Source organism: Onychostoma macrolepis, chromosome 02, assembly GCF_012432095.1.
Source record: "Onychostoma macrolepis isolate SWU-2019 chromosome 02, ASM1243209v1, whole genome shotgun sequence".
NCBI lineage: Eukaryota > Metazoa > Chordata > Actinopteri > Cypriniformes > Cyprinidae > Onychostoma > Onychostoma macrolepis.
In genome coordinates this window covers 6,695,481-6,714,712 of record NC_081156.1, presented here as the reverse complement: position 1 = coordinate 6,714,712, position 19,232 = coordinate 6,695,481, and the positions used below count along the sequence as shown (strand labels likewise).

Here is a 19,232-nt window from a genome sequence, read left to right as displayed (position 1 = left end):
TGTCGTCTGTATGTGAAACTTTTCAAAAGTGCAAAAAAAGAAACTTCCATTTTTAGTACATTGTTGTCATGTAAAATGAATCAACGTTGAACTAAATGGAGATCAATAATGGCACTATTATTGTTTGTAGATCTGCTTTATAGCTAAATTGGAATGGTTTCATAATTGATGAACTGCAACATTGACAGTTCTTGACCTACATTGAATCAACATTGAACTAAATTGTTGAATAATGGCATGATTGTCTTCTGTAGAGCTACAGAAGCAACATACGGTATCTTTCTGTTTAATACTGTGAAGCTGCCTTAAAACAATTTTTGTTGTATTGTTAAACTGAAAATTGTTTATCAGTAAATCAATCCCCTCACAGAAGAATGACAACAAATAGTGACAATAAGGAGTGTCTGAGTTTATTTTACACTTGCCTTGATCACAAAAAATACAGTAAATAAATATAGCATTATGAGTTTACACTTATCAACAAAGTAATTAAAAAATCACCACACGTGAAACAATGACAATTAAGCAAGATTCGATAGAATGCATTACTGTTAAAGGGTTGACAAAGTACAGAATCTTGTGAAATTTTGAAATGTCACAATTTACACAACAACACTAAATTGATTACAGTGTTTAAATTAGGCCGTAGTTCATTCATTTGTTTCCTTTCAGTGGGGTGAAGTTGCTAAGCCATGCAAAATGACACTGGTTGCAGATCTATGTGGACCTGAGGAAAAAAATAAAGACATTTGCTGTGATCCTCAATAGAGCTCAACAGTCACATTATGAAAGTGAAACTAGCAATCAAAACTATAGCAAAAACAAAACAAAAAACAACAGTATGCTCCTGTAGATACGGTTTTAATTTGATCCAACAATCAGACACTGTTAGACATCATGGAAAACAGCGCCAAGTGAAAGTCCCAATTATTACATATTGTATTATTGCATTTTTAATAATACAAAATTATATAACTTTTTTATTTTACTTCTCAACTACATGTTTATGCTGTGTTTTGGGGGATCTGTGGTACCTTTTTTTACCTAACAACAACATTAGTTTGCATATGAAATATTATATTTAAAAAACACTTTAACGATGATCTAAATTAACATGAGTTGTCGACACCAATAGCCCCACAGACATATATAGATGCCCTATTCGACTGCTCCAGGCATGTAGATGCGGCTGCCATCTTGGAACGGTCCACTTGACGTCATTCACCATACTGTAGGTTCGCACAGAGCCGTTGGGTTCACAGACCATCGGCTGTGCAGGATTGTGGCATCTTTCGAATATTCAGTGATTACTATGGTGAATGACGTCAAGTTGACCGCTACAATATGGCGGACAGCTTATGTATAGCACCCCAAAGAAACAGGCGCTAAGGAGGCATCTACGTGTGTGTAATATATATATATATATATATATATATATATACGTAGATGCCTCATTATATATATGGATAGCCCTGTGGGCAGCGCGCTAACATATAGCGCTCTTACGCTGTGGGCATCCCGAGTTCGAATCCCAGCTTGTGGACTTTTCCCGATCATGCCCCCTCTCTCTCCCACTTTGCTTCCTGTTACTCACTACACTGTCCTATCTAAATAAAAGACAAAAATGCCAAAAACAAATCTTTAAAAAAAAATTTAAAAGTTAATATGACTTGTTTCAGCATATTGAAAGTATTGGGACAGAATACTGTCATCTGCTGGTTAGAGAAAAACCTGTTAGAATTACAGTTTCAGAAAATAAGAGTCATTGTAGTGCTTAGGGACTTAGACATGACAAAGAGAGGATCTAAGTGCAGATAATAATAATAATAATAATAATAATAATGAAACGATTAATCAAGTACTCGGGGGCCGGGGCATGGCCGTAATGGAGATAATGAAAATGTCTGAAGACTGTTATGAAAATGAATGTGCAGATGAATTTTTATAAATATTTCTAACTACGATAAACAAAACACAAGAAAGGAGCAGAAGTGGAGTGGAGGAGATAAAAAGGGGCCTGGAGACCAAAGCAGAGCAGGAAACCAGCATGGAGCATCAGATCAAGGCGGATCTGACAGAGAACCAAGGTGGAGTCGGTGGAGATGGAGAGTACCAGGGTGGTGCCAGCATAGATGACCATCAGGGTGGAGCCGAGTATCCCAGGAGATCATGACTATCAGGGCAGAGCGGAGAGCTAGAGCAGAGCTGGAGGTGGTGAAGACCCTGACGGGGGTTGAGAGTAGGGATGGGCATTTTTGGCAACTTCTTATTTCGATCATCGATAGGTTTAAAAACGATTAATCAAGTACTCGGGGGCCGGGGCATGGCCATAATGGAGATAATGAAAATGTCTGAAGACTGTTATGAAAATTAATGTTAAAAATAAAAATATGACATGAAAACCTGTCTATGAAAACATGAATACTACTAGATTATGATTATGATGCAGTAATGTTATTAAAAAAAGAAGCATTTAAAATGGATAGCTGCCTGAAGTGAAGCTGAAGAGTGACTTTATGCCAATAAACTGAAGCCCGTTCTATGACACATCCTATGATAACTTAGATACATAACAGACGTAACATTACAACTTGTATCTGCACAAAAGGATGCAAATGCCAGTGAACTTATAGCAAGAGAGTTATAGCAAGTTATAGCAAGAGAGAGAGAGAGAGATCTGTGATGCTCTTTCATACCAGCGCGCTGAAACACGGACAAGGAAAGCAGACAGAATTTACTATAGATTTCACTTCATATGGCGTTTTCAAAGCCATATGAAGTACGAAAACAATTTTAATTGAAGTATGCCTACTGTTGAACAAATATGATGAAAAAGCTGCATTATTATAACATCTGTATTTTTCAAAAAGAAAAATCTAAAAGCAACATGACAGTCTCAAATAACTCAGTCAATATCAGGCATTGCATTTGAGGATGAAACTAAACACTGGTAATATGCAGCACATTCAGCATGTTAATAAATGTTAATATCCCAACGCATCCATTAGATTAAAGGTGCAATAGGTGATTGTCTTCAGAAACATTTCTGTTATGCTGGTTGAAAGTCTCTTCACATCCCGATAGCAATCCTTAAGTTAAGTGATCTAAATGTATTTATATATTCTGTCGAAGGCGTAGGACTAAGAAATGTTTGCGAACTTCGTGTTCATGCGCTCGGGAGGCGTGGCTTTGGACGGCGATTTGCAGGGAGGGTGGGACACTCACTTTCAGTGCTAGCAGGCATTTTCCAAGATCTCCTACTGCACCTTTAATCAGACACGTATGTAGCTAACCCAGACATCACTACGTGACTTCGAAGCCATGCTTCTCTCTCTTCTCACATCTATATTTTGGACCACATGCTGTGCCCAGCTTACAAATCAGAGTTCAGGGTGCCGCCCAAAGTGCTGCTATAACAGCACTCCACGCTTTTTCTCCACGATCATCGTTTTCATGATCAATCGTCGCTGTCAAGGCCAAGTACTCGGGTACTCGGATCACTCGAACACTGTTCCACATCCCTAGTTGGGAGAGCAGGAAACCAGGACAAGGCTAGCAGAGCCAGCAGAGTGGGATGCCACGGCAGAGCAAGGGACCATTATGGCCGAGTCAAGTACTTTCACAGCAGAGCCGGTGCAACAGGGTACCATAGCAGAGCAGAAGACCATTGGGGATCTAGTGGTCACGGCGGAACTGAGACAAAGATCACAGGGATTTCAAGGTTGGCTTCTGTGGCCGTAGCGGACAAATGTAACGGAGCTGATAGGCAGAGTTCAGGATTAGCCTCAGTGGTTGTAGCGGAGCTGGCAGGGAGCACAGAGAGTTTAGGGATGGTCTCCGTGGCCGTGACAGAGAGCACAGAGAGTGCGAGGGTAGCCCTGAGAGTTATCAGAGCCAACAGGGGGCACCGAGAGTTCAGGGACAGACTTTGTGTCTGTAACCAGACAGCTTAGGGGATACTGTAATGGACACGGCCACCTCAGAGGAGCCCCAAACACACAAGATGTCGGTTGTCATTACAGGAAGTACAGCTGACAGTGGAGGGACTACCAGACTTGGGGCCTCCAGGATCACCGGACTTGGGAATGTAAAGACCACCAGACTTGCAAGCACAAGCAGCGCAGAGACCACCACACTTGGGACCACAGGGAGTGTAAAGAGAGAAGCTGAGTCTTAAGGCCAGGTCGATGTATTGTTTTAACGTGAAGTCACATCTAGCTCTCGGCAGACATGACTTGACCAGCTTATTAAAGGTTTAGTTCACCCAAAAATTTAAATTCTGTCATTAATTACTCACCCTCATGTCGTTCCAAACCCGTTAGACCTTCGGAAACACAAATTAAGATATTTTTTATTAAATCAGTGCTCTCTGACCCTACATAGACAGCAATGCAATTGAAATGTTCCCAGACCCAGAAACCTAGTAAGGACATCAGTAAAACAGTCCATGTGACATCAATGGTTCAACTGTTATCTACGAGAATACTTTTCGTGTGCAAAGAAAATAATTTTCATTTTTGGGTGAACTATTCCTTTAAGTCTATAACAATATATTACCCTAAGTCCATATTGTACCATATTGTGTAATTCCCAAATACACATGTGAGCATTCAAAACTACCTGGCTCCTATTTGATACTTAACTTTTATGAGAATGCAATTGCTATTGTATGGTAACATGATCAGACATCCGTCCCCAACCACATTAGTGCTTTCAGCTCTACAGCTTTCTAAATAGCCAAACCTTACTCATAAAGATCAAATGAATTTTTCAAGTATAAAGAGTGCTCTATTGAGAAACACACTCCTGTGTACACCTGTGCATATCTTACCATTAATCTGGTGACATTAAGTTCACAGTAGTTTCCTCATGCGGCGAGTGTGTCTGTTAATGTTCATGGTGGTGTGGTCAGCAGAACAGCTCAATTCATCCAGAGCCTCGTCTTGACGCTCCAGCTCTGTCTCAGCCTCCAGGGCTAGATTCTTCAGCTGATGGAGCATCTACACAAACGGAGCACAAAATAATCATGTGGATAATGAATATTTGGGGTTGGAGTCCAAAATATAGATATATGGACATTGGGGGTTGACTTTTTAATTTTTTACTAATTGTTTTGGTACAGTGATTGATTGACAGATGAGTCTGGATCAGTCTAGATTCTGGTGTTCGGCAGACATCAAGGCGATATAATAGCGATGCAGTCACGTGTTTCTAACTACCTCTGAATGGTTTGAAATAATGAGTTCATTCAGGCATTTACACTTGCATTTATTGAGGTCCATTTTCTGATCAGATCACCAAATATGGATTTTAATAAATGTGTGTAAATGTGATAAAAATTACAATAAGCCTAATCTATTTTGCTACTCTTAGACAAAATACTGTGTATCTTTAAATCTAATACCACTTATCCATCTATAATTTGTCTAGTTTTTATATATGTTATATATATATATATATATATATATATGTGTGTGTGTGTGTGTGTGTGTGTGTGTATATGTACAGTTGTGCTCATAAGTTTACATACCCCTTGCAGAATGTGCAAAATGTTAATAATTGAAACAAAATAAGAGGGAGCATGAAAAATACATGTTATTTTTTATTTAGTACTGTCCTGAATAAGCTACTTCACATAACAGATATTTACATATACTCCACAAGACAAAATAATAACGGAATTTATAAAAAAAAAAAAAAGGCCCTATTCAAAAAGGCCCTTAATACTATGTGTCACTTCCTGGATGATCCGCGATCCATGTTTTTATATTTTGTGAGTCCCTTGTCAGACAATAAAAAGTGAAATGTCTTTTGTTATGGGCACAGTGAGACTGAGCACTAGCAATATTTGGTATGTTTTCCTTCCTATTGTGGAGAGTGACAGGTTACAGTCCTTTTTTATTATTTTGCATTATTATACACAGTCTGTGCTGAGTCTATGTATTACAGTCTTCTATAAGACAAGCTGCCCTGCCTCATTCCTTTAAAACTTATTTTCCATCTCCTCATGGCATTTTAACATGTTTGTTTTTAGTGTTTCTCAACCCCAAAACCATCCTGAAAAGTGATATCTGTGATGGTTGACCAACCATCAATTATCTCTGGTCATAGCAATAATATTGTGTTTTGAAATGGTTCAACACGAAGAGCACCATTCCGCACATCCCCATTATAATCCACTCAATGAAAAACGCTTGACTGTTTTTGCGTCAGTGTTTATGTCTGGTTGCTGCGTACCATGCAGCACCTCGGCTGAGCACTGAGAGGGTTTTACAGCTGGCACTGTGGCCGTCTGACGATGATGGCACTGAGACCTTATATCTTTGTGTGGTGGGGGAATGCCTAGAGTCTGCTTCCCACTCCTGTCTCATAAAAAAAAACACAAGCCACAGACACGTCACACTGTAGTGCAAGTATGTTCGCTCAGTTTTTGTGTAATTTATTTTTTTTAAATTCTGATTTGAACAAACCCCTAAGCCTGTTAAATGTAACTTGTCCCAACCCGCTACTACTACGGACATAAATTATACCTAAAATTGTGCAGGTTGTTGAAGAGAGGTGTACTGTTACTTTTCAAAACAATCAAAAATGCCTGAAAATCAGAATCCCATAGACTCAACGGAGGAAACTGAGCCATTGAGGGAGCAGAATATCATAGAATAGACTCTTCTGGGCCTTTTTGCACCACTTAGTAATGCTCTAACATCCAGCCCACCTTATGAACAGCAGAGTAAATCTCTAGCAGCTGCCTAGCAATACTGAAAAAGTTGACAATGTGTGATGGAGAGGTTTGCAAGGCCAAGCGCCACTTGTTTAAACAATCTAATTTACATTCAAAATGATTTCCATTTCAAAAGTTTACGAACTAATTACATTTTAAGTGTCTGATTCCAATCGTCGGTTCCTGGATGATCAACAACTGTCTTTAAGTTCTGTGATAGTTGTTCAAGTCCCTTGTTTGTCCTAAGCGGTTAAACTGCCCACTGTTCTTCAGAAAAATTCTCCATGCCCTTCACATTCTTTGCTTTTTCCAGGATATATTATTGGGTATATGACTATGAAATCCTTCATTTCACACTTAGGACAACTGCGGGACTCGCACAACACTAAGTGCATTTACTGATGATGCTTGACAAGGAAACACACAACACTGAGAGCCAGGGGTGTAAACTTTTGAACAAGATGACCTTAACTGAATATTGAGACCTAAAGGCATGGATGCAGCTAAACATAAGTAACAGTTATCAAGACTATTTAAAAAAAAATGCTTAAAAAGGTCATCGGATGCAAAAATCACTTTTACATGGAGTTTGAACATAAATGTGTGTTGGCAGTGTGTGTATCTATTCTATAATGATAAAAATCCACCCAGTGCTTTTTTTTTTTTTTAAATCCACAATAATAATGATCACTTTCTCAGATCAGGCTGTTCTGAGATTCTTGGCAGAGTGATGTAGTTCTGCACAGGCCCCTCCCACGATTGTTGATTGACACTGGTGTTTTAGCACAGACCCGCCCAGAGTGAGCTGTGAAGAGTCCGCCATTGTTTTGACGCTGGTGCAGTGGTAGACAAGAGTGTCTCATATGTGACTGAGGTGTTTTGTTGTTGGATGTAATAATGAACATAGCAGACGTCATTTACATCTGAGCCGCTGAAGATGCAGTGGATTACGTTTGTTTCTGAAGGGAATGCGCCCCCGATCTGCCTAAATGTGTTTATGTTCGCGAATCATTTGTGATCCAGCTTCACCTACAGAAGAAGTGAGTATAAGTTTTTTTTATGAATCTTTGCAAATCACCTATCCTAATGATGTGCTAGTTAACAAGTTCCGCGGCTAAAGTTTATAGTCTCTCAGAAAACTCGTCACGCCACAGAAGAGAGGGCGGGGTCAGCAGAGCTCATTAGCATTTAAAGAGAAATTCACCGAAACGGGTTGCTGTGAACAGAGTTGTTTTTGACAGGGTAAACAAGGTGTTGTTTTACACTACCATTGAGAAATTTTAATCTAAGTATGTTATAGACTTTTCATTAAGACCCTAAAGAATCATATCAACTTGTGGAAAATGAACGTCCGATGACCCCTTTAATTCGGGAGTAATTTGTTAAATGAACAAAAATGTCCAACAAGAAAGGGTTACCAAGATCAGTATTTAACTGATCATGTGATCTCAACATTTCTGCCCCCATGAGGCCACATCCTTCCAAAATATTTGTTGTTGAAAATGATGTGTGTTTGTGTAAAATTGAAACCAACTGATTTCAAACCTGTTTTAGCTCCTGTGCCTCTGCCTCAGTTACAGTGGGCTGAAGCACATGAAGCTGCAGTTGTGTCAGTTCACCAGCAGGCATCTCCACTGGCACCTCAATATCCTGACCATGACCTGAAGAGACACAGAACCAAGTCATGTATTTCCTTGAGATTTGTTGTTAAGATTAGAAGAAAATGTTGGCAAACATTAACTAAGAAGTGTACAATGGGATCGCTCTCTTTTAATGACCTGTAGTAGATGTTGGAGCGTGACTGCCACCATGTGGTAGAAATACTTAATGACTTACAGTGTTACATCTATCCATTGTGGAAATTTGAATGTGAAAAATCTCAACCTTAAAATGTCATGGATTAAGCTTTGTTTAGTTTATGAGTCATTTCAGATTACATTTATCATGTGTAGTGCTGTCAAACGATTATATTAATTATGTATATATAAATACACGCATACAGTATATATTTTGAAATCATGTATTTACATGTATATATTTATATTCATATTATATACAAATATTTCATATATAAAACATAACATTTTTCTGAAATATATATGAATATAAATACAGATTAAAATATTAAATACTGAATATTCACTGAGAAATCTGTTTTGCAGATGGGGGTCAAAATGACCATTTTCACCTGAAATTGTAAGACAAATTACAGGGGGGTAAATAATTACTGATGGCAGCATCATTATTTTAATTGTTGAGCTTTATTTTTATTTATTTATTTTGCCTGTAATTCAACTATTAAACATCTCTTAACATAATTTTAGATCTTGGTTAAGAAACTTTTTCTTTTGCAGTTTTCATTTTAATCCCATAGATCTCAATGCGGCTCCATGTCCAAATAGTTATTAATTAATTAATTAATTAATTATATATATATATATATATATATATATATATATATATATATAAACCAATTTTCAATTTGTAAATGTCACTTTGGCCACATACACACTGTGTAAAATTTTGTAAATGCGGTTGTCACTACCTGTATAAATTTGATTGTGGAATGCGGTTATCACTCCTGTAAACCACTGAACTGTGTGTAAAGCACTAAAGTTAGGCACTAAAAGGTGAATCAACAACTGAATTTAGCTGCAGTGTGTGTGAGGCCTCTGTGGCTCACTTTGCAAACAGCTGATATTTATTGTATTTACAGGGGAATGTCTGAAGAACAAGAATAAATATAATGCAGACAAACAACTGATAAAACCTGGCTTGCTGAATATTAGATCCCTTTCTAGAAAAGCACTTTTGGAACATGATATGATCACAGATCATAAGCTAGATGTGCTCTGTTTGACAGAAACCTGGCTAAAACCAGACAATTACATTACCTCATCTGAAGGTCAAAAGGAGAGGTGATGCTACAATTTATAGTAATATTTTCAGTATTACTCAGAGGTCTGGTTTCAAGTACAATTTATTTTGAAGTGATGGTGTTTTATATAATGCTATCTAGTAAAAACAATAAATCCCTTTTGACAATTCTACTGGCCTCTGACTGTATACAGGCCTCCAAGGCACCATGTTTTTTTATCTGTGTTAGTGCTGGCTTCAGTTAAATTGTTCATTGTTGGTGATCTTAAAATTCATGTAGATAGTAAAAAAGATGCATTGGGATTGGCATTTACAGGCATTTATTGGGGTTTAAACACTTAATTTTGTCCTATATTGTAGGCACTGAAATTTCGCAGCAGAGCAATGATATCTCAGATCATTATCTAGTCTCATGTATTGGTTTAGTGAAGACTGCAAAATCTCTCCTTGTTACAAATATGGTAGAACTACCACTTCTACTAATAAAGACTGCTTCATTATTAAACTTCCTGATTTGTCTGCTTTGTCTCCTCGGCATAAGATATAACTTAGAAGATGTTACAACAGAAACTAAAGACTCTCTCTTTTCTAGCACGTTAGACCAAGTTGTCCTTTGTGCTTTAAGAAGATTAAGAAGAACAGTCTCACACACCAGTATAAAGAGTACACTCGGAAATTGGAGCACAGCTGGAAGAAAACAAAAATAGAGCTATTTTCATTGCGTGAAAGGATAGTATTTCTACCTACAAAAAAGCCATAAAATCTACATAAAGGCCATAAAAAGGCCAGAACTACTTACTTTATAACTCTCTTAGAATAAAACCCAATATAAAATCCCAATCAATCCCTGATGATAGGCGGCCGCTTTCAAACACTCCTGTGTGTATTTATGAATGCTCTGTGAAAAGCGTGAAAGGTTTCTATTTACAACATGTTTTTCTGGCTTTGAGCAGTGTAGCCAATCAATGACATGTTTGTCGAGTGCAAGAACGCAATGGCCAATCAGAGGTGTTCAAGATAGTCAGAATACTCTCAATGTATTTATTTTTTTTATTGATTAGATTTTTATTTTTATTGTAATGGGAGTTTTCACTCAGTGCCTGGGATTGCGCTGCGGCTGTCTGCTGTCATATAATCTACTTTTGTTTAGTTTAAAATAAAAGCTGGCATTGAAGTACTAACAATGAAAAAAGACTGTCAAAATAAGTGTACCTGCACTCCAAATGTTTCCTCCATCTTCTGGGCTTCCTGGTGTGGCTGCCAAGGTTGCCTGAAATGCTGCATAGTCACGTGATCTCAACTTTCTTCTTATACTGCATCTCCAATACAGATAAAGCTTCAGTCATCCTGGCAGAGAGAATTCGGAAACAGATGTCAGGTTTTCCGATGAAGCGCTGCCGAACACTGATCTCGTAGGGGCTGTGCACATAGACATCATCCACCTCTTCCTTCTCAAAGCAATGGAGGAGCTGTCCATTTGTATCTCGAACCTCCAGCGAGGAGACCATCACTATCAGGCTACCTGGTTTCATAGTTCCAGAGCTTCCAACACAGGAGATAATAGCCGGAATGCTAGTTATGACTTTTTGGCCCTTGGCCGATCCTTTAGTACAGGCTGCTTTGGCCGCTGCCTCAGACTTGGCCTCCTGGTGGCTCTTCCATGGCAGTTTGCCAAAAGGCCACCAAGGAGGACACTCAAGTTCAGAGAGTAGTCTGCACAAAAGAGAAAAAAAATGGCATTGTTAATATTATAAAAACAACACATGACTGTGGTGTATGGTGACAGTGGATGTTCTTGACTTCCCAATGAAGATAATTTACATTTATTAATTTAACACTTTTAAACAAAGTGCCTTGCATGTGAGGAATGCAACAAACTCAACTATGAAATTACTAAATTATGAAAGACTGTAGCATCAAGAAACTCATTATTGGACCTGTTTTGGTCCTGATTGGAGAAATTAGGAAAATACATTTCCTATTTGCAATTGCTTCATAAATGTAATGAACCAATAACAAACCGTTCCTGATTATGTCCATATGTAAAAATATATGCACAGCTTTCGGCTAGCTGGACTTTTTTGAGGTTATTTACACATTAGAGTGACAAAGAAAAATGGATGAATGAGAAAGTATAGAGTGGGACATACTTAACATTAAAATGAGTTATTAGAAGCACAACAAGCCGTGAAAGACCTCATTAAAATTTGAAATATCATTCATGTCTCTAGTACAAGTTATGTATCACAGTTTCTGAATCTGAGCAAAACTTACTTATCTGCCACACTCAGGTCTGACTCGATCTTGTCCAGGCCCTGAATCATGTTGTCAAACTGCTCTCCCTGGTGGTTCAGGACCTTTCCAGTATCCTCCAGCCTCCGCTGGGCTCCAGATATCAGGCTGATCAGCTCCTGGCCCTTACTGAGAGGAGCTTCAGCTCCACGGGGCTCTGTGGGGGACAGCAGCCGTTCCCTCCAGAAGTGCTCTAGCACGTGGTAAACGGCAGTACGGCAAGGCTTGAGAGACCCAAACCAGTGCTTGATGTTTCCCTGCTCTAACACAGTAAGAGCACTAAAAATGAAGCTGGACGACTCCATCTTGATCTCCATGATGCACGAGAGCCTCAGGCTAATCAGACTCTCCTGATTCTGCTCCGAGTTGAAGCGTAGGGTGGTGCGGCTTAAGGAGAGGATGCCGCTGGCCCAGCGTTTCTCGCTGTTGATGTAATAAGAGCCGGGCCAGCAATGGATGGATGCCTCCTGGCTCATCTTTTTCTGATGATATGGCAAAGCTGCCCTGACTTAGGGAGCTCACCTGCCAAGTGAATGGTGTATACAGAAAATTACTAAGCAGTCATCATCAGTCACTTTTATTTACATGAACAGCATACTTATTATTTTCTCAACCACATGTTGCTACAAACCTGGGCTGCGTTTCCCAAAAGCATCATAAACCTAAGTTGATCGTAGCTCCATTGGTGATAACAGTTCTACAATCTTAGGTTTGCTATGCTTTTGGGAGACGCAGCCCTGTACGATTTTCTTCCTTAAGAGGAACACAAAACCATTATTTATTATATTATAATTAGTGCTGTCAAACGATTAATCACATCCAAAATAAACGTTTTTGTTTACATAATATATGTGTGTGTACTGTGTTTATTTATTAAGTATATAGAAATACAAACACATGCATGTATATATTTAAGAAAAATATGTTATGTTTATACATTACATACATTTATATCAAATATAATAATATGAATGTCTAAATGCATAAACATGTGAATATTTTCAATATATATACTGTATGTGTGTATATTTATATATACATAAATATACACAGTACGTACACACACACATATATATATATATATATATATATATATATATATATACATATAATGTAAACAAAAACATTTATTTTGGATATGATTAATCGCTATTAATCGTTTGACAGCACTAATTTATAATAATTAATATTATTAATATTAATCTAAATTTAAATTATTTTAAAAACACACACACAATGAAGATGAAGAATTGAAATGCTTCTTTTCTTTCGTTTTTATTGAAGAACATGCAGCTCATGAATATTCTGGAATCACAAAATAAATGGTGGTTTATTAATCCAATTGTTGAATTAAAAGCATTATTTGAAGACCCTTTACGTTTATTTTTCATGTGGTTCTGTATGCGCAGTAACAGTAGATACTGGTGTGGTTGGCATTACGTGATATACAAAAAACAAACACCATGGAGATCATTTATGCCATACCTTTAGGACGGTGTTGACTTTCAAATGACAGCTAACACAGCAGGGTGTGACGTATTTCACGCATTAAAATAATAATAATATCTCTACGCATCGTAGTTAGTTGCGAGACATTTACTGTTCCGCCTCAGTGTTTCCCGTTAACGTTTAATACAACGCCCTAAATAAGAAACGTAAAAAACATCGGACTCTGTTTCGCTGTCGCGTCGTAGCGATGTAAATACAGCTGAACCGAAGACTGAACTGATTGTTTTAGTGCGCTCATGTTTACGCTCCGACGTGCAAAAACAAAGGTTCCGCTCAACGTCACACACATATATATATATATATATATATATATATATATATATAATGTGGCCATGGCTAATTAAGGGCGTCAACTTAGATTTATTTACAGGTAGTATAATGATATTCAATTAACTTGCTTTTTTGTATTATACAGCTATTTTTTTTACGCACGAAGAAAAGCAAACCATTGGGTTGGTGTGCACACGTTTCTTTTCCGGTGGGAAACTGGGTAGACATGTTACAAGCCTGGCGCAGAAAAACCCAATTATTTTCGATTTATAAACATATAGAAAAAGGCAATCACCTCGTATCGATCATTTAATTACAAGTAAGCGTAAGATACATTAGTTGCGCTTCTACAGCCTAAAAATAACCACGCAAAGCTGTCATCAGAGAAGCATGAGGTTGATAAAATGTGTTCTGCTATTAAGGCAACGGTATTGAGTTTTATTTAAGGTTTTGTTTATAATATCATTATATCAAGCATGGAATGACGTGTGGAAACTTCGCGTTAGTGACTACCGTAAATAAGGCTGAGCTCATGTCATGGATAGGGAAACCTTTCATAACTGCTGCAGTTTGGTCAAAATGCCCAGGCAGATCCATCAACAGCACTGCTCCTCTCATTTCATTGAGTACATAGAGAGAGAAATACCCTACTCCAAATTCTTCAAGAACTACCTGATCCCGAACCAACCCTGCATGTTTTCCAAAAAATTCACAGAAGACTGGAACTGCAGGAAAAAATGGCTCACGGCTGATGGAAAACCTAACTTACAAAGACTTCTGCAAGAATTTGGTGAGCAAAGAATGCATTTTCAATTATATTTTATTATTCTTGCGTCAATGCAAAATGGCATTTGTCATGCACTAGAAGTTAATAATAATTATAAATAGCTCCTGCTTCATCTCTAAAATCTAGATTGATAACTGCATATTACAGAACTGTAACATATTCCTTTCAGCTTCTCTAAGGGTGGTTTGAAACATGTATCTTGTATTGCTGGATAACAATGTATTTGACTAAATTAGAAATTTGTAAGATAATTTTGCTGTGTATTATTGAATGCCAATTTTTGACAAAAGATGACCAGTTGCAGAAAATAGTACAAAAGCGATTAAATTTTTTTTTTTATAAATGTGTACTCAATATTGTTATATCCACAAATGGCCTCATTTTATTATGCAGATGAGACTCCTGTTCCTGTTGCAAACTGCAGTGCGAAAGAATACAACTCCAACCCGAAGCAGATCATGCCTTTTAAGGAGTTTATCCAGTACTGGAGAGAGTACATTCAGAATGGGCATTCTTCACCAAAAGGATGCCTTTACTTAAAGGACTGGCATATGCATAGGTACAGCTCATCAAAAGCATGGGTTATTGTACAATAGCTTTGAATGTGATGCACAATACTAGTTTGGAAACACTGTAATAACATAAAGAAAGAAAAAGATGATTCAATTATCATAATGTTGAATATGTTTATGTTCATTTTAGGAACTTCCCTGAACATAATACTTACAAGACCCCAATTTACTTCTCCTCTGATTGGCTGAATGAATATTGGGACACAATTGAAGTGGATGATTATCGGTTTGTCTACATGGGACCTAAGGGGTCATGGTACTGTCATTTATTTATTATATACAATTGTAAGGGTGTAAAAGTCTGTATCCAAATTTAGAGCCTGTTTTTTGTTGCATTGGTCCTGTAAATAATTTCGGTTTTGAAGAAAAAATGAAATGCAATGAAACATTATGATGTAAAATTAAGAAATATTTATTATTCTGCATCATGTAATTTGTACAAAGGGTCAGATTCCATTGGAAATTTGATATTTCAAATATTCCTAAATAATACTGAATAATGTGCTGTCGTTAAAGCAAAAAGAAGACATACCAAATGCTAATAAATTATGGTATACACGTTTTTTATATATATATACATTTCTAAGTTTTATATTATACTATAAGATTACAGAAGCATTTTCACTAGTGATCTCAGACTTTTGAACCCCCAATGTTTAATGTTGGACATATGAAATGTCATGCAGTCAGTGATTTTGTTCTTGCCTTTAGGACACCTTTCCATGCAGACGTGTTTCGCTCATACAGTTGGTCTGCCAACATCTGTGGACGTAAGAAATGGCTCCTGTACCCTCCAGGCCAAGAGGAGTTTCTGCGGGACTGTCACGGCAACTTGGCCTATGACGTAACCGCACCCGTACTTCAGGACAAGGGTCTGTATCCACAGTTTGAAGAGGCCTGTCAGCCTTTAGAGATCATTCAAGAAGCTGGGGAGATCATCTTTGTACCTAGTGGTTGGCATCATCAGGTTTACAATTTGGTAAGTAATAATTGTTTAATGGTGTCCATATATGTTGTACTAAAACAGGGGTGTCCAATCCTACTCCTGGAGGACCTTTGCTCCAATCTTCCCAAATACACATGCTTGGAAATGTTCTACAGAAAACCTCTAGCTTGTCAGAGAGTAAAAAATACAAAATATGTGAGAAATATAAACATTCCCATCTGTTTTTGTGTTATTTCTGTTGCGTTAGGGGGTCAATTTAACCTAGATTATTATGTTGAAAATTACCTGCATATACAAACTTTTTTTTTTTTTTCCTGTGACTATTTGCACACTTTGGTGCAAATAACTACAAATAAATATAAATAGTATCTAATATTATTTGTACTTAATGGAAGTAGTAATTATTGCTATTTATACTTGCTCTGTCTTTTTGTTTTTCTCAAAGCCTGGTGAGGGTAAAATGGGTTTCTCACACTTCTTTTCAGTGTTGCAACAGCAATTGAGATCCAAAAAAACTAATAACGAAAAACAACATTTGCCAGATTTTTCAAGAAGAAAGAAATAGTTTAAGCAGTATTTTGAGCAGTTTGAAAACTGAGTGTGTGTCAAATTGACCTCAACCCAACAGGAGGGTTAAGAAATGTCCAGAATCACCGTTTTAAATCTCATTTACAAGAATGCGTTATTCTATGCCAGTCATAAGCATGATTACTGTAAAATACAGTTCATTTATACAGTATTATTTTGAGTGCTTATATTACATCTGTTCATTTCTCAAACCACATACATACAATTTTATTCCCCAGTTTTTCCACCAATTTCCACTTGCCCAAGCTTTGTAACCAGCAGAGTCTCAGAAACTCATTTTCACAGCGGAATGCTGCCAATGCCATAGAGGACGGATATCTCTGAACATTTCATGTTCCTATCTGGTTGGTCCCCCACCAGAGATAATCAACCTGAAATTGAGGGAAATCATTAAAAAGTGAAAAGAATTATTCTTTTTCATCTTTTAAATGTTTCTTTCTAAAATACCCTACCGCTTATATACATATATAAAGTCTTCCAGTTTTGAGGACATTTACACAAAGACCAGTCACTATAGTCAGGTGGATATAGGCTAATTACACAGACATATGAGAGGCCACAGCATTTGACCACTGGATTTACAAAAAGCATTTCAGTTTTAAGAAGTGTTTTCTTAGCATTTCAACATTACATCAACTACTGATAAACACATTAATTTGAAGGGTTATTTAATCATGCATTACATTGTCTTTGGAAGGCTTTTGTCTCATGTTATTTCTTATTTACATGTAATGCAGGGATTCCCAAACTTTTTTGTCACTTACAGTTTCCCTGAGATTTTAAAATAAATATTTTAATAATTAGGTATCACATTTGCATGTTCAAGGTTCTCTGGTTAATAGTCACATGATATTCAGGTAAACAAATAAAATATAAAACAATTTTTAGTGTTTTGATTGATGTTATTTTAAAATAATTTATTCTAATTTAACATTTTTATGATTTGATTAATTATTTGCTTTTCATTAAACTCACAAATGCATTTTCGACATGGTACAAGATTATCCTATTTAAATCAATGTGTTCAAAAGTTCAAAGGCCAAAAGTAATCAAAAAGTAGTCTGGTTATATTACCTGAAATGTAATGGATTACGTTACTAAGTACAGTTTTTGTCATGTAATGTGGAATCAATAACAGATTACAATTTGTAAGTAATCTACCCCCCTAATTCTCATAATTTCCTTATGAGAAAAATCTTTCTTGACCAACTTGCTATCTCAATTTCAATAATGCATCTTTTAATAATAGGAGGATACCATTTCCATCAATCATAACTGGCTGAATGGCTGTAATTTGGATATTATGTGGCAGTTTCTGCAAGAAGAACTTTCTTCTGTTCAGAGAGAAATCGAGGAATGGCGTGATACTATGGATACCTGGCATCAGCATTGTCAGGTAACGCTTTATTTTTGACATCTGTCATCACCTTTTTAGGTCCAACAAATGCGGCTAATAAAGATTCACTATGTGCTGTAGTACTACTGAAAAATCATAATCCTGTAAACATCATTTTAATATTCCTGTGGTAATACGTTCTTTTTCAGGTGATCATGAAATCGTGTACAGGAATCGATTATGGAGAGTTTGCCTCTTTCCTTAAGACTATTACAAATAATCGAATGTCCTTTTTAAATTCATGTCCCAGAAATGCAGATAACTGCCAAGACCACCTTGCCGAAAGTCTGTGTGCTTTAGGCCCTCATCATGCGGCCTTTGACCTTCAGAGAGTATTGCATATATTTGAGAGCATGCTTAGCAACGAAGACTTCAAGAGACTAGACCCTTCAACTCTGAGCTTCAAACCTGAGGAACTGCTTCAGGAGATCAGAGAGGCTGTTCGAACCATTGTATAAAAGCTATACTGTATGTGGAAGATCAGCTATGGCAAATGTTAATAAATTCTTTTAACAACATATTTGTGTTATTTAATTGTTGTTTATGCTGTCATTATATTTGTATTATGACAAACAGTGTTGGGGAATTACTTTTAAAAGTAATGCATTACAACGTTGTGTTACTTCATAAAAATTACTTTAATGTAATTTGGCGTTACAAAAAAAAGTTAAGCAACTGTAAAGGCCCGTTCACACCAAAAGTGAAATTAATAAGCCTCAGGCTGAAGGAAGTGCCTCTGGACTTCACTCCAAATTTCTCTCAACATGGCAACTTGTAAGTAACTTGTATTACTTATTTGAAAAGGAACACTGATATTTTGTTGTAAATTTAAAAATTTAAAAATTTAAAAATAAAAGTGCTTCAGTTCACAGCGATGCCATAGAAGAACCAGTCAAAGGTTCTTTAAAGAACCATCTCTTTCTTACCTTTTTATAATCTGAAGAACCTTTTGCCACAAAGAACCTTTTGTGAAACAGAAAGGTTCTTCAGATGTTAAAGGTTCTTTATGGAACCATGCAGACAAAAAGGTTCTTCTATGGCATCGTGAAGCACCTTTATTTTTAAGAGTGTACTTTACTAGTTACTTGAAAAAGAAATCTGATTACGTAACTCATGTTACATTGTAATGCGTTACCCCCAACACTGGTGACTAATATTAGGTTATGAGCACATAAACTTGGACTTCTCTATTCAAGATGCTGAAATGCTCCTTCCAATGCTATATCAAAGATGATAAAACAACGTTTTAGTAGATGGTTTCTTATTAATGTTTA

General features: G+C 36.9%; 2 protein-coding genes across 2 annotated transcripts; one reads left to right on the top strand and one right to left on the bottom strand.

Annotated features, from left to right (window-relative positions):
- Window positions 1-408: 408 nt before the first annotated feature.
- Window positions 409-12,411, bottom strand: snap47 (synaptosome associated protein 47). Its single transcript, XM_058762412.1, is given in 7 exon segments — window positions 409-727; window positions 4,298-4,324; window positions 4,832-5,000; window positions 8,267-8,382; window positions 10,811-10,887; window positions 10,889-11,311; window positions 11,873-12,411. Coding segments are annotated over 5 exon segments (1,257 nt in total). The 5' UTR covers window positions 12,367-12,411; the 3' UTR covers window positions 409-727; window positions 4,298-4,324; window positions 4,832-4,853.
- A 1,394-nt stretch (window positions 12,412-13,805) lies between these two features.
- Window positions 13,806-18,476, top strand: jmjd4 (jumonji domain containing 4). Its single transcript, XM_058752272.1, has 6 exons — window positions 13,806-14,459; window positions 14,850-15,015; window positions 15,159-15,284; window positions 15,740-16,007; window positions 17,812-17,958; window positions 18,108-18,476. Exons 1-6 carry the CDS (start codon window positions 14,207-14,209, stop codon window positions 18,414-18,416), a joined length of 1,269 nt encoding a protein of 422 aa, XP_058608255.1. The 5' UTR covers window positions 13,806-14,206; the 3' UTR covers window positions 18,417-18,476.
- The last annotated feature ends 756 nt before the right edge of the window (window positions 18,477-19,232 follow it).

Excerpts from the sequence above, each read along its gene's own strand:
- jmjd4 (XM_058752272.1), top strand. The coding sequence starts at position 14,207 with ATGGATAGGGAAACCTTTCATAACTGCTGCAGTTTGGTCAAAATGCCC. Across the intron at positions 15,285-15,739 it reads ATGGGACCTAAGGGGTCATG|GACACCTTTCCATGCAGACG; the intron begins GTACTGTCATTT and ends TCTTGCCTTTAG. Across the intron at positions 16,008-17,811 it reads ATCATCAGGTTTACAATTTG|GAGGATACCATTTCCATCAA; the intron begins GTAAGTAATAAT and ends TTTTAATAATAG.